The following is a 16,777-nucleotide window of genomic DNA, read 5'->3' as shown; positions in this document are numbered from 1 at the left end:
CTGGGAGCAGACATACAGTGTAGATGGACAAATGGCCAGACCAAAGTGAACTGACTAGTTAATGATACTTTTTAACTTGTCACCTTTGCCATGCTGATAACTTTGCAAAGTTGCTTGCTTAGAAAACTGCAATAAACTGAAAAGTAAGAAACCTGATAATTGTTCAATGATTCAAAGTTTCAATTTTTGACCTGTCCCTGTCCATATTTCATAGTTTAAGAATAGTTTGGAGGTAAAATATTCTTAATTCTTGATTATTTTTTTTTTCAAGTTCTCTATATGATGTTCGCTGTTTAAATACATTATCCCTTGCTCACTTAAAATTTTCTGAAAATCAAACCGGATTTCTTCAAACTTTGTCTCTCTAGTGGCTAAACTTTCTTTACCATTCCAGATGCAGATTTTTGTTCTAAAGTGGGACATGTATTTGGGAGGGGGAGAAAAAGAATACAATTGTGATGATTTAAAAAAGAATGCTTCAATTTGATTAGTGTTTTGTGTCATGGCAACCATATCAGGCTTTCATAACAGGTCACACAAGGTTTCCAAACGTATTGGGATATGTATGGAGAAAGCACCGGATGTGCTCTGACGAGAAGTGAAACAGACCCACAAGACAGCGTTTCTGCTGAAACAGGAATGCATTCTTCCTGATGACTCTGTTGCCGTGGCAACTGCAGACTGCTGAGATTGGAGCAAGAGAAACAGTTTAAGAGGAGTGGCTTGAAGCTGTTTCATTCTGACCATTATGTCATGCTTGATAGAACGTGGGTTTTTATATCAGTGTTGTGTTGGCAACCCCAGCAAAATCATCTCGACAGCTACCACCAGTACCTGGCAACCTCAACCAGAAAGCAGGATTTTATGTGTAATCTTGTGTTAGTACTTTCAAATTACGATACTCCAGACATCGTTTTCAGAGATTCTTTGTCACATCATCATTCACTCACGTTGATCATTATTTAACCCGTTGAAGACGAGTCCGAGCATACTTGTAGGGGTGTATGGGAAACGTGTGTTGTAGCAAAATCAGCCCGTCCTCAATGGGTTAACATTCTACTGAGGAAGGGTTCATCTTTTTGTGGTATTATAAAGGGAGAGCTGCAAGGTGAGATCAGAGAGCAGGGGCAGAGATACAGGAGCATGGAGAGAGACAGAAACACTTTTAAATCTGAGGAAATGACAGAAATGTGGCAGTGTCATACAAATCTGCTAGGCACCCTCATCTCAAGCAAAGATCTTCCTGGAGAGTTTCCTTCTCACTATCACTGACTGGTCAAAATGAAATGGCAGTGTAGGGTAAAGATACAATGAATGAAAGTATCTGAAATATTCATCATTTCATTCTAACTGTCATGCAAAGGACATATTTCTCTTAAAAATAACTGGTTCCTTTTTTTAATGAAATTGGAAAAAGAATATAAAGGTTTTGTTTTTGATGAAATTGGGAACAAAAAGATATGTATAATATACATGTATATACATATGATTAAGAGGAAGAAAAAGAGGGCAGACCACAGTACATAGATGTAAATTCTTCTCTGTTAGAACAGAAGAAATCATAACAAAGTAACAAACAAGTACAGAAGTAAGTCGACAAAGAAAAATGTTGTGTGCTAGTAGTTTTGTTGTTAGTACCCAGATTTAGGTAATGGAATAACATTGCTCACTGAAGGCATAGTCTTTCATTTTTAATTGTGGTTTTCAGCCAACTATTTTTCCTTTTTGACTGATATTTTTAGTAGTAATAGCACTTGTATGAAAAACAGAAAGTAATATGCAAAAAAAAAATTCTACATCTTTTGAATCAATCAAATCTCTTGGATATGTATCATGTGCTTTCATCTCATAATGCACACAAGAATTTTGTGAGTCCCATCAGCTGACGAGTTATTGCGGGAAGTGGTCTTTAAGATTGGATGCAAAATGCAAGACATACTTCCAGGAATCAGTGAACTAAGTCTGAGAGCCAAAGGCCAACAGACACTTTGGAAGAAAATTGAGAGAACTTTTAGAAGCCTTAAAAAAAGGAAAGAAAAAAGAAAACATTACATGAGAGTTACTGCATCCTATTGCTGCATGATCAACTACGTATATTGGCGAATAAGAGCAGGATGAGAGATATCAATTTCGTATACAATCTAGCTGCATAGCCTGAAGTATCATGCAGAGGAAATTCTATATGTGAAATTTCAATCCGTCTACTCGTGGAAGCTTTGCCTTTGTAGGGATTTAGATTTTTGAATCCCCCCCCCCTTTTTTTTTGGTTGTTTTTTTTAATAGAAAGCGCAATAGTCGAGTAGCCAGCTAGCTAGCTAAATTGATATGTATGTATGTATGTACAGATAGATAGATAGATAGATGGATAGATAGATTAATTAATTCATCAATTATTGATCACTAACTATATTTAAGGAGCAGTCTTATTTTCAGGTCATTCATGTCACATCTATAAATGGTACAAAAGCAAAAACAATATTTGCAGCCTTATCAAATTTTTGCAACTTTGATTAAGACATGTTTTATGTTTGCATGGCGGGCTCCATTTCCCTTTGAAGCTTTCAGGTTTGATTAGACAGGACGGAAATTGACGAGGAGATTGTGTAGAATGACATTACTGGTCACCTTGCTGATTATTATGTCTAGTCCTGAGTGACCACAGTGAAAGGAAGCACAGACAAACCTCACTCTTTCCTTGTTGAGCATTTTGAGTATGATACTGCTCTTCCTGAATTCGATAGATCGCATAAAAATGAACGCAATCAGTTGGTAGCGGTTTGGTTCATACGCTGGTGTTATGCTATGTGCAAATGAATGAGATGATCTCACACACCTGCATGCAACACGCAGAGTCCCACTTATGTGGTTCACATGTACACTTCCAGCAATGTGAATTTACTGTGCAGCCGAATGGACATGCGGAGTGCTTATAATCATATCTAATTTCCCCCTTTTTATCATGACTTAAAATCTTTCCCCCTTTTTATCATGACAAAATATTCTCACTTTACAATAGAAATGCATTTCAGAGCTTACATTAGATATTTCTTTACCCAGTACATAGCAGTTACTAAAAAAACCACCTACAAAACTATCATAGTTTTGAGATAGATATAGTACTCTGTGTCATTCGTGAATGATCAAATGGAGCTCGCACTGTGCATTGGCACAGCGTTGTCACCTCATTGTGAATATGGAAATTAAATAGTGCCGCAAGGCGCAACCATTTGAGATTTTGTAGTTATATGCGATAGCAAGAATTGGTTAGTCATGCTGTGATGATCACAAAATTTTGGGAAAGATTATCCAGCACCTAGCAGATGTCCCCCTTAAAGTTGTTTTCTTCCAGTTAATCCCACAATGGAGATTATTAACACAGAGATCCAGGCCAATCCAATCAATACAAATTGTGACATTGAATGCAGGTACAGTCTTGTCTTGAGTTGTGTTAGCCACCATCATGTTGGAAAATCTTGCTTGTAATATTAATCACAGATTCTTCTGTCACTGTTCCCACATTTGTATACTATGTGGTCTTTTTCATATTTAATACCCTAGTAGGATGAGTGGAAATACTGGTTATTCACACAGACCACATGGTATCACCTCTTAGGTGACATGATTTCTTGTGCAACAAGCTCTATGGTCATGATACACCAAATCATATTTCACATAATGGAAACAAAGTGTATAGTTTAGGATGTTACATGCAAAAGCCTTATTGTAGTCAAAAGAAACTGAGTTCTTCTTCAGGAGAACATATCAAACTGTGTTCATGATGGCTTCTTGCTTTAAGCCTCAAAATACATCTCTCTACCAATTTTGATCAAGAAAGGAAACAGTAGGCCTAAGTTTAGCAATGTAGCAGCAGTGAATGTTAGCAAGTAAAAGAGCATTCTTGCAAGCATGATAGCGAGTTCTCAGTACTGGCAGAAAACATCTTTATTCATTGCATTCTTGATTGTCAGGATTTCAATTCAGTGATGATTTTCTTCAGCACATTGAACTGGAAGTCAAGGTCCCAATGTCTGCTCACACTTTGTATCAAGACAGTGACTCTTTTTTTTTTTTTTGGCCTAAAAAGGGTAAAATCTGTAAGTGGAAGCAGTGACAATGTTTCCTTGGAGTCTCAGAAAAGCAAAGATCTTCTGCCTGTAAATTGCATACAATTGATTTGGGGGATGGGCAGGGGATGATGGGGGGGGGGGGTGGTGGAAGAGTATAGTGACCATTAAAGGCATGGGACATATTGGCGCTGGCACTCTGTTTATGATGACAGAAAATTAAAGTAAACTTTACCTAGCTGCCCTGGTGCATAACTGTTTGTACAGGCTACCGGTCAAGTCTTAAAGGGCTGGTGTAGCATCTCATCTTTTCTCTCTCTCTCTCTCTCTCTCTCTTTTTTTTGGGGGGGGGGGAGAGCAGATCACACATATTTTTCAGCATACATCTTTACAGGCACTACTGTGCCAAAGATGTCACATATTGAGGATGAACTTTCAGCCTAAAGCCTTTAAGTTTAAAATCCCCAGTCTTGCTGCCAATTTGTAAACCAATGAATGTTATGACATACACAAAGCTATAACTTGACATAGATATTTCCTGCCAAAGAACTGATCAAAACAAATGTCCAGAAACTCCTGTTCATAACATTGCTGGCATCATTCATAAATGCTGGAAGTTTTATGTTCCTGCACATTAAGATATATCTAATTTTCTTGTTAAATTTTCTTATTAAATCAATTAATTTGTTATTTGTTTAAGTGTACATGTATGATGTATCTATCAATTTTGAAGATTGAAAGATTTTTTACCAGTGTATTATCTATTTATTTTTTTTAAATTCTATTGTTGTTATCTAAAGTCTGAAATATATTGTTTACCATTTGCAGATGAAACAAAAACTGAGCTTTAGTGCTTCAAAATAGTTCTAGAATGTGAGTTAGGGATAGAAACAGCCAAAGTAAAAATGTGAATCAGTATGATCAGTATGTTAAGTATTGAACTATCCAAAATTTGAACAACAGTTATAATAAAATTGTTTCTAGAATAAACCATCTACATTTTTAGTTTATTGAGAAAAACAGTAATGTATTCTTATATCATAGGATTTATTGTATGGTAGGATGTTTTGGGATAGAACTGACATACACATATGCATCAAATGTGATAATTCAAAAATTTTTAAAATCACTGCTCTCAATGGTAAACAGTACTTTTAAATATGACCTCAATATTGATGAAAATTCAGATGTTTTCACTACTTTTCTTGGTAGGGGTGTAATTAATGTGTGTGTGTGTGTGTGGGGGGGGGGGGGGGTCTGGTATGTGAATAACATGATTTCACAGCTCCTAATCTGAGGAATTAGTGATTGAATCCATAACTAGGTTTGTCTTTCCCTTCTCTGCTTGTCATTGTCATATTCACACAGGTGTACACTCATAGAGTACCAATACATGGGGCAAGACATTGCTGTAATTTACATCGGATAGTTAAAACACTGCCAGTAGCGACAGCAGCTCCTCTGTGTAGGATATCAATGGGGTTATACTATGACAGTGGTGCTTGCCGGAGGGCAAAGTGATACAAATGTACCGACGGTTTAAACCTGATCCCCGAGATCGAGAGCCACGTGTGAAGTAGTGAAAGTGTTCTAATTCGTTCTGTACCAATGAGTAAAAGTATATGCATGAAAGACAGTTGCTGGTATAGATGATATGGTTGTGGGTAATGGAGGAAGAGTAATATGGAAGAGGAGACAACTGAGTCATGTGACGAGTTGTATTCATTATGCATATCATTGTTAGTGGGTCCTGTATTTGTTACTTTGCAAGGCTGTTCGATTCATTCTAGTGCACAGTCCTGGCATATCTGGATTTTGGATGCCAATGTTGCGATGCATTATCATTTTCTGACTTTCTTAGCAATATACAGGCTTTTGATGTTTCAATAAAAAATAATATTATTATGTATACATTTGTATATAGGTATATCTATTTATATATCTTTTTAAGGGGGCCTTATCCCATTTACAAATAGATATAAACATGTTTTGTTTGTTTTATTTGTTTGGCTACATAAAAACTTTTCAGTGTACTTGTTTAGTCATTTGGCATTTATCTGTGAATTGGAAATGTGTGAGTGTTTTTATCTTTTATTCTTACCCTGCTGGCTTCTTGAATCCATTCCTCAACACCACCCGAACTCATTATCAAACTGTTTACTGCTACGTCTGCTCCCAGGAGACTCGGCTGTGTACAATCATGGTCGGAGAAAGCATGGTAAGGACGAGAGAAAAATAAGCTGAGAGCGGAGTATTAAAGAAAAATATTGTGGACATCTTTGACGTCATCCCTTCAGTGTCCGCATCAATGTCTGCCGTAATGTACGGGTCGACAGCCTTCTGCCAGAGTGGACCGCTGCTAAAAATGGCACTGTGATTAAATGCGTAGCTTTGCTTGCCCATTTAGAAGGTGGGGACGGGGAATGGGGAATTGGGAATTGGGGGGGTGGGGGGGGGGATGGGGAAGGGTTGGAAGCAAGAGGAGAGACAAGAATCCAGTGCTTGGTGTCTCCTAGAGTTCAACATCATCATGAAGGTGAGCCATCCAATAATCTTCATGCTGATGATACAGGTGATGGTTGAATGGGGAATCTTATTCATTTTCCTTTTTTTATTATTCCTGATTAGGGTTGTATGGATTGCACACCAAGAAAAGAAGATCTGTCAGCTTGTGTTGATTTCTGTCATGCCCTCCAGGATATGTCTGGTATTGTGTGGAAAAAAAGTACTTAAAAGTAAAATCAATTTTAGGAGAATATTCAGTTCAATACAAATTTATTTTCAATTTTCAAAAAACATAATACACACTTCACTTTTCTTCTGTAACAGAGAATGATACAAATAGTAATTAACACAGATGTATCATAATGTCAATAGAAGGCTTTTTCACAATAGAAGAATAAGAAAGAATATACTGTTATGTGTTCCGATTATTTGAAATGTTTGTATGTCAGCTGATATATTGTGGTCATGTGACTGTTATATTTTTTTTTGTATTAAAGTTCTTTGCTGGCAAAACAAAACTCACACATGACAAAGTAATTCATGATCACAAAGCAAGCATGTTGACATGCAAGTGTTCATCGTTTACACTTTAATCTTTAATAGCACCTTTATACTTCAGTTACCCAGTGAGCAAAATAGTGACATACAAGGCATCTATATATAGTAGATGGAATAGCTAGAACAGGTGGGTTTGAGCTGTTCAGAGATTTTCTAAAAAGGCTTAGGATTCAGCAAGACGCATAAATTCATTGACGGTGATGTGTTGTTGGCATGATTGTTTGTGAAACAGCACTTGCGTGACTTTCTTTGCCATAATGTTGTTTCTACTTCAGGGATTCTCAGTGGAGGACAGTGTCCTCAACAAGCAGAAAACTTTTGGGAGCTTCAGTTGCGATGCTGTGGTTGTTTTGGAGGATGCAAGGCATCGGTGGAATGCAATTGTGTGACATGGCCTTGATCCGAATGCAGCTCAAGCATTTTGCGGCGATTTAGGCGAAGGAGAGCGCTCGTTTGTCTCCATTTCCAGCAAGTCTCGGCGGATGCGATTGGACAGGAATTTGCATTCCCGTTTAGGGAAGGTGAATAGTCGGTGGAGAGGCGAGGGATTTATCCAGCAAAATACAACTTTCCCTACCCCCCTCGCCTGTATCTTTTTTTTTTCCTTCACCAAACTCAGGTAGCTTCCCAATCGAGAGCAGCCTAGAAAAGTAGATACGTTGGGCAACGATAAGCAGACCGAGAATGTAATTGCAATAAATGACTGCGGCAATCAATGCAGCCATGATTTGTAGATCCTCAAGTGGGACCGTGGATAAAGGCAAAATTTAGACTCGTGAAGAGCCAAAAATCACAACTGGTTCAGTACATAATGTCACAATGATCAATGTGTGCCTAGAATGCAACCCATACCTAATAGAGTAGACCTCCTCTGAATTGATGTGGTTTCCAAAGGCCCTAAGTGCACATACACTATTACAGCAAATTCCTGGAATGCTAGATTGTTTTTCACTGCAAAACCACTCTACTCTCTCACACTCCTCTCATCTGTCTTGTCTTTCTTGTTTTTATTTCATTTCCCCTCATTTTGATTACCTGTTTCGAAAGCAATGACAGGAATATGAGTCAAGTGATCAGAGGGGGTGATGATCTGATTTTTGTTGTTGTTGGAAACAGGAAAACACCCAACTTCTCTGCCTAATAAGAAGACATTGCGGTTAAATCAGCAAAGTTGAGCTCATGTCACGTCATGACCAAGCTGGCACTCTGTAGGTTTTCTCCACATTTGAGTCTACACAATTCTGAGAAGTAGCTAGTTTTTGTTTTTTGTTTTTTGTTTTTTCATGTTGAAAAAAAAAACCCTGTCCGTTCCTCCTCTCCCCCCCCCCCCCCATCTTGTTTTTTAAAAAACCTAAGTACAACTTGCATTCCTGGACTCTATTTAGGAGTCTACAAAATAACAACCAGAAAACAGCAAGAAACATTGCTCTCTGTTAGTCATCTTTACATCTCTTCTGCTTCCGAAAAAACAGATCTTGTTTCTTTTACTTTGATTTCATCAGAGATGAGAAAAAGATAGATAGAATTTGAGGGGGCTGAAAGATGTATCGAGCCTTTCCTGTAGCATAATACATGATGCAAATATAATTTTATCGTCATCAGAGCATTCTGAGGATAAAATAGGGTGTCATATGGCACTTGTCCCCAGTTCATCTCTCACACTTCTAGCCATATACTTTTCAGAAGTAGGATATACTGCATTACGTTTCTCCTCATGAATCCAACCTTCGCCTCACTGGCATTTATCAAATAAACCTGTGCCAAAATGCAGCAGCCTTGATGTGTGTGTGAAATTTTTTTTTTTCTTGTTTCCAATATGATATCATGCATTTTGTTTCTCTCTGTTTCCTTCTGCTCTGGTTTTGTTTTTCAGTTCTTTTCTTGGAGGGCACAATTTGATGGGATCATAATTTGATCACGTCTGTTGGCATAGGACAGGGAGGAGTGTGGCCATAGGGTTCCTCCGTTATGAAATACTTGCAGAGTTGGGAATTTATACATTATGTCTACTCCGTCTCTCAATGGAAGCCCCATTGTGTATGGTCATAGATTTGATAAACTGAAGTGATCAAACCCTCTTGCAAACACTGAGCTCTGGATACACCAAACTTGTATGTAACCTTTTATGACTAAACCCACAAAAATATGTGTGGTTCAGTGTTCCTGGTATGTCTGAATATGTATTATGTATGTTGCTGTTGGTTACGGATGTTACTGTCAATTTTTGTGTATCTGATGAAATAATACTTCCTCTAGTGGTATATCTTATAGAAACTGTGTATTGCAATTGCATGTTGACTTGTGTTTCATGATACACTCAACGTCACTATGTGGTCAAATGAATATCTAAATATGTCCCGTATATTTTATAACAATTTTGATGCTATTTTTCTTCAGATTACATACATTGTAGATACACCAAAAGAAAGAAAGAAAGAAAGAAAGAAAGAAACAAACTTCTAACCAGGATTCTACCAGTGACAGCATCATTGCTCAAGTACTAATATGATTACGAAAAGACATTTGAATGCAGATTTCTCTAGACTGAGCATAACTTGCATGTTTCCATGTTACTAATATGATTAACTAAAGACATTGCAGGGGAATAAGCAAGTCATGCTAGAGGAAGGTGCAGTCCAGTATCTTATGTTAATCATTTTTGTACTTCAGTGATGTTGGCAGAAGATGTCACTGGCAGAATCTTGTTTAGAAGGGTTTTTTTTGAGGGTGTATAAAAAGAAAGTCAATCTGAAGAAAAACAAATATTATTATAGAATATATGGCACATATTCATATATTCTTTCTTGCCACATGAGTGATGATTAAGTTGTTATGATCAATACAAGTCAACATGCATTTGCATCGCTTTTATAGTTCACTTCAGTTTAGAAGCATAAAAGTAAGGAAAAGAAGTGTTTTCTTTAATAGTTTTAGTTCAATCAATGTGTCTTCTTTCTGACATTATTTTTCTCCATTTCCAATCACGAAAACATGTGGAAGTGTAGATAGAAACCCTACAAGAACTTTTAGAAATAGTTGATAGTACAGATACTTTGAATTAATAAGATTAAACGTTCTTAAGATGTATTCCACTCTTTAGGATAATCTGATAGCCTTTTCTTAGTGGTTGCTAAGGAATTTAAATCCCTTTATTGGTGTGTACACAACAAACAGTGAATCAGCAGGTCTCATTCAAATAGACCCTCACCTTCAAATGTCTGTTGTTGGTTTTTCTTAATTAAAAATTATCATTTTTAAAGGTTGGATATTTTTATTCCTTTCTTTTTTTCTTTTCTTTTCTTTTTTTTTTTGTTTTTTTTGGGTGGGGGGTCTAATTCTGATGAGTGATACGTCATGTGGAAGCTGAAATCTATTTTGTAGGAGTCTGTGTTTTACTAAAAACAGAAATGCGTCTGACAAATCACTGATGGTTTTTGTTAATCAAATCATGTGTGTGTGATGCATATTGTACAGAAGATTTCGCTGAAGTGTTATCATTTTTGTACTTTCCTCTCAGCATTGAGAAGAGCCTACTTAGTGTGATATGAATATCCTTTGGTGATTCTCTGTGATTGTGTCATGAAGCAACCCAAGAAAGTTGAGAGAAGGCCAAAAAAAAAGAATCCAAGTATCAGTTCTAGGGAGGACTGCCAGCTTGCCAGATGGATTCCAGAATGATGGAGAAAATCGCAGATTTGGTTCACTAGTTTCCCTTTGCTGGAAAATAAAAAGCATGCCAGTGGTTAGCATTCCCTTTATTTCTGCTCAGAAACAAAACACTCTCTAACTGCGATGCAACGTGACATAAAGGAATGCTCCCGTGAGTGTTGAACGGCCATGATGAATTCATAAAAGGACTCCTCCTGCCGGGATGTGAAAGTCGGGAGTCCACAGGAGCTCTATAGTTTATGCTCTCGTTGGTGGCATCAATTGTCAACTTTGACGCCATTGTTTCAGCTATTAAAGTATAGATGACTTCGTGGATGGATTGCTGTGTCTCAAGTTTGTTGGTGTGTAGCAAGTAATGTCCTCATTTACCAGCACTAATGAGAAATTACCTGAAATGCAGCGAATAATGCCAGGATGAACAGTGAATGTATGAAACATTACGTTTTCATTGATGAAAAAGACTTTGTATGAACTAGATTGTGGTATGATTCGACTTGTCTAACATTACTTTTTGATGAACAGGCTTCATTTACTCTTCAATGTATAGTTTGTCATGTAAGAGATCTGTTTTTTCTTCCCAGGCTGATTTTTTCCATTCCTTGTGTGCCATCAAAATGCATTTGCAAATACAAATGTAACACTCTAAACTTTCCAGTAACTTTAGATCACCCAGTTTGCAGAAGCTAAACAGGCCAAGTTGTTTACGTATGATTGTTTTGGCTTGTGTAATTATAATACAATATAGGAAATAGAAAGGGAAGCAATGAATACCCTGTAATCTAAGATGAAAAAGGAGATGCCATTTCCCTTCCGTGCATGTGCCATGCACTGAAGAATGATGATATATTTCCGTGGGGGGGGGGGGGGGGGGGGGGGGATAAAAAAAGCTTGCTGATTTTTTTTTCTAAACAGCTAGTCAAAAGTGGTCAGCAAAACATTTCCTGGGAGCTGGAGTAAAAAGAATATCCAACACTGACCACTTTTCATTGTTTACTTGCCCAAAACACCTATCAATAGTCTAGAAATGGCATTAACCAGTCACATGCAAATGACTAAAGAAAGAGAAGGACAATCCAAGTTTCACTTCTTTGAGGAATGCATTCATGTCTCATTAACATCTCAATTAGGAGTCATTCTTAGTTCATAATCTCTTTCCTCTATTCACCCTTTCTCCTGTTTCTCTACATAGGTCATGGCCAGGACTCAGGGGCTGTTCCACAAGGGAGTCCATCTCAGTCCCGCAGCTCGTCCAAGAAGTCTAACGCCTCCAACGGCACTCCTTCAAGCCATTCCATGCGAACCACGGACGCTCTCAGGGTAGACCAAACAAATATCGACAAAGGTGAGAGATGAAATGAATACAAGGGATGCACCTACCATTTGAATCCCCCTACAGTTTCACATTCCACCTTACCTCATGGACTGACTATACATCAAAACTGAAATATGCTTTTTGATTTACTATGAACGTTGGCAACATTTGTGTTGTGAACAGTTTTGGCATGGCAAAAGAGAAATTTTAGGAGCATTACTAGCTGTGTGTTGTTGGTTTTTTTTTCAGAATCCTAACAATCCACGTTCCAGAACATGTATTTTCATACCTGAAGACTTTCTGAACCGTCCAAACCCAAAGGCAAATAATTTCTTATATATCAGTCAGTACTGTGCTCAGGCATTCTCGGCAGTAGCCTCCTTGCAGACAATTTGGTATTTCTCTCTCTCTCTCTGTCCACAGGCTCAGGTAAAACCACCGATAACAACAAGCGGAAAAAGAGCGCAATCCTCATGGCCCTGCGCAAGAGCAAAAAGAACGCCAAAGACACGGACTCGCTGACTGCCCTCACGTCGTCGCGGGGTGAGCTAGCTCATCCGGATGTCACGAACCAGGTGGTGTACATGAAAGACATCGTCTGCTACCTGTCACTCTTGGAGGGAGGCAAACCAGAGGACAAGCTAGAGTGTGAGTTGCTGGTCTGATGTGCAGTACAACTAAACCCCACTCCTGATTTTTTCCTCTCCCCCCCCCCCCCCTCCTTTTTTTTTTTCTTCTTCTTCTTCTTTTTCTTGTTTTTTTTCTTCCTCTCTTTTTTTTTGGACCAAGTTGGCAGGTGTTGATTTTATCATTTGCATACTCCGTGTGTAAGTGAGCTCTTGGAAAGGGTATGTATGACCACACTTAGATTACCTCATAAGATTAGAGGGTTAGTGAGGTTAGAGGTCATGATTCATGGTCTAAAATCGTACTGGGTAGGCAACAAAACTCAAGTGATATGTGTGATGAGGATAAATCAAAAATGGGTGTGGTTCTCACTAAATGTTTGGGGGAACATGATGAGGAGACCGGGAGAGACAGACCTGATTGTTTCAGCTTTGAAATGATCTGACAAATTTGATGCAAAACTCTGAAAGGATAAACTGTGACCCCAGAAGTGTTCTGATGAGATTATGAGCCTGGTTTAAGATGTGACCGTGAGACATGTAAAAGATTCAAATCTTCAACAGGTTTGTCTTGCATGATGTTCTTGTTGCTCATGTCAAATGTGCCCTATTTCACCTGCAAAGCAATATTGCATGCCTAATTTTGTTCCTTTATCAGCAGGCCCAAAAGACTTGCTTTGTTGAATTTTTGAAATATCTTTGAGCCTCACTGTTCTCATGAAGTGGAAAGGAGAAATTGTGCATGAGAATTTCAGGCATTAGTTTGTTATCCTTGTCTTCATGTCTTATGGCTGCCTGCCCTCCTCCCGTCCCCATTTTCTCTCTGTCTGTATGTCTGTCTGTATGTCTGTCTGTCTGTCTCCGTCTTTCACTCTCTCTCTCCCTGTATAACAATGGGATCTCAGAGTATTTGCCATTACTCAATATTGCCGCTGTGTTGCAGCCCACCTAATCAGCTCTAAATCCCTCTGCTATGATTGAAGGGAGGCTAAGTCCCGTCATCCATCCATCAAAGTTCTCCTCCCTTTTATCACATTCCTCTCCATCTTTTTCTTTCTTCATCTGTGATTCTTCCTCTTTTGTTTATTTCTCTCTTTCTCTCCCTCTCATACTTTCTTTATTTCAAGTTTTGCCCTCTCTCTCTCCATCTCATTTTTCTATTTAGTATTTTCTCCATTTCATTTTTCTCTCTTGCATAGTTTTTCTACATCTTTCTCTCGTTCTCTCTATCTCTCTCCTTCACAGACCTTCTCCTGTCCACCTCGCCCCCTCATTCCAGTTCCTAAATCCATACCATCAATCTCATTTGCACATTTCAAATCCAAGCTATGCCCAGCAAATCAATTAACTGACTTTCCCCCCACCTACCCGTCCCGACCGCCCTACCCCTCACCTTTTCCTCTCAGAGAGAGAGAGAGAGAGCTGACCCTGTACGCAACACCACCGCGCACTGCAGGATTGCGTCAATTCGTAAGACAAGTCTCGGGGATTAAGGGATAATTGCGATGGCTTTAGCTGCCTTATTTTGATTTTTTTCCCCCTCTCTCTCCTCGTCATCGTAATGCTTGTGCAGTGGGGAAAACAATTTTGTCATTCCTTCGTCTTGATGTGTTGGCGTGTGCGTATGTGTTTTTGTAGGTAGATGTGTTTGTGTGTGAGGTAAAGCCATTGACCAGTGCACTAGTATCATCTGATTAAAGAGAGACTGATGGAATAGAGATGAGGTGATGAGTCTAATGGATAAAGGGGACTATAGAGAGACTTAGGATTGGCAAGTCTGTTCACAGGAGGATATCTCGTAAGAATTTGTTCATGCAATTAACTCCAAATACATTCTAAGGCTGAGGAGCAGTTAGAACCGTGAATCAAATTTTTACTCAAGAAGGGTAAAAGGGAGGAATTGAAAAAGAAAGAGGTTGGGATAGATGAGAATTCCTGCCAGACCTTGGTCCTTCTTCTTGTCTCTTCTCTGTGATGATATCGGTCATGTAAAGTCGTCATTATAGGTTTGAGGATTGGTGAAGTTTGTATAAGCAGTGAAATGCGACGTTCGTATAAGCAGTGAAATGCGAAGTAATCTCTTAAAGGTATAGGATGTAGAGACTAATATCAATTGTGTCTCATTTTGAAGATGAGGACTTCATTCAGCTAATGACGATGATAAGTGTGATGATGACAACAGTGTGGATGATTATAACTGGATTACAATAAAGATAATATTGTATCCATATTATGATACTGTAATTGATATGATGTAATGTGAAGTTAATGTGATATATAAGATATATATGATATAATATTATATTATATTATACTATACTGTGATATGATATGATATACAACATAATATAATATAATATGATTAAATATAATATAATATAATATAATATAATATAATATAATATAATATAATATAATATAATATAATATAATATAATATAATATAATATAATATAATATAATATAATATAATATAATATAATATGATATAATATAATATAAAATAATGTAATATAATATAGTAATAATGTATGAAGACAGTATTTATACTGTAATCATGATGATGAGGATGATGACAAAAGTTTGATGACTATATCAAATACTCATTTATTTCTGTACGCTTTGCTTTTTATCTACTTCATTCTTTGAGATATTTTGAGCCCACCTCCATCAAGGAAAACTCTAGCTTGCACGTTCCTCCTCTACCGTTGGTCATTAGCATGGGAGTTGTTGCCATTTTTTGCAACTCGATTTGGTCTTTCATCAATCTTGCTGCACTTCTACACTCCCTCTTCATGCCAAATGGGGGGAAATTGGGACTTACATTGAATCCCTGCTGCCTGAAATGCCAAGGTTCAGAAGAGAGAGAAAGAGACAGACTAAGAGAACTGGAGAGGGATCTGGAGCGAGGGCAATACCTCACCATCCCTTTCAATTTCAAGCTGGACGACTGCAGGACAGCAGTTTAACATCCCTCCCACGTCCTCAATCCAGTCAGGTCCTCCTATGACAGTCCAATCTCGGGTTTTTAAACAGCCCCACCGTGCCTCTCATATACTCCTAGAGGGTACCCCAAAAACCTGGCTGTAGAGCCTGGACCGGGGAAGAGCTAAATGTGATTCGTTGGATGATTCCTTGGTTATTATAGTGTGAAGTGTTATCGAGGTATCTTTCTCCCTCTCTCTGTTGTTGGAAAATCTCTGAACTTGACCACAAGGGAATCTGATGTTTGTCTATCTCAGTGCAGACATTGCATCACATATGAGAATATGTGTCAGTAGTTAACAGTTAAATTTTAGGTGTGCCTATTGATTCCTTTTTTCTCTCTCTCTCTCTTTCTCTCTAATAAAGATACTATACAGCAAATTTGAGGTGTATGTAGATAGGATTCTTTTGTAAGAAAAAGATAATGGAGAACAAGCTTTAGGATAGTTCAACAGAACTTTGCATGGTATGTATACTATAGTGTGTGTGTGTGTGTGTATGACCTAGAGTGATCTGAAATGTGACGATGATCCCACAATGTGAAGTTAGCTCCCACCCACCTTCCTCAGTCTCCTAGCTTTCTTCAGCCGGGCGTGGCAGGAGTTTTCCATCAACTGTGACCCGACAGGAATCCCACTATCAAAACTAGGACCATCTGGTGGAGATTATTGCAAAATATTTGTGTATCCCCTCCCTCCCATCTTATCCATGTCTGTCTTCGTGATGCTGTGTGCAGCCATTTCCTCTGCTTGTGTAGTGAACGCAATCATACGCACTGTGATGTGAGCTGTCACAAACTATGCTTTCATAATATATACCCAGGATGTTTGATTACTTTGGGTGCAATGATAATGGCAACAAGTATAGCAATAACAGGAAGAATGATGGCGATAATGATGATGATAACTATGATGGTGATTAGGATAATGAAGGCAATGGCAATATAATCATAAATGATGATGATGATGATGATGATGATGATGATGATAACTTCATGTAAACAACTGCTCTTTTGGACAGCAAGGCTTTTTTTAGTAGTAGTCCAGCATTGTTAGATG

At 38.1% G+C, this 16,777-nt stretch overlaps 1 protein-coding gene across 5 annotated transcripts in view; it reads left to right on the top strand.

Annotated features, from left to right (window-relative positions):
- Window positions 1-16,777, top strand: part of LOC139739542 (diacylglycerol kinase beta-like) — a 165,725-nt gene that overhangs the window by 90,415 nt on the left and 58,533 nt on the right. For all 5 annotated transcript variants that reach the window (XM_071650145.1, XM_071650144.1, XM_071650142.1 and 2 more), the window contains exons 4-5: window positions 11,986-12,138; window positions 12,532-12,756. In XM_071650145.1, coding sequence (XP_071506246.1) covers window positions 11,986-12,138; window positions 12,532-12,756 — 378 coding nt within the window. The remainder of the gene's footprint in view (window positions 1-11,985; window positions 12,139-12,531; window positions 12,757-16,777) is intronic.

The sequence above is a fragment of the Diadema antillarum genome, unplaced genomic scaffold (genome assembly GCF_040938485.1).
Source record: "Diadema antillarum isolate AM-2024a unplaced genomic scaffold, OU_Dant_1.0 seq00000804_RagTag, whole genome shotgun sequence".
Classification (NCBI taxonomy): Eukaryota; Metazoa; Echinodermata; class Echinoidea; order Diadematoida; family Diadematidae; genus Diadema; species Diadema antillarum.
The sequence above is the reverse complement of the archived record's forward strand: the minus strand, read 5'-3'. Positions and strand labels throughout refer to the sequence as shown.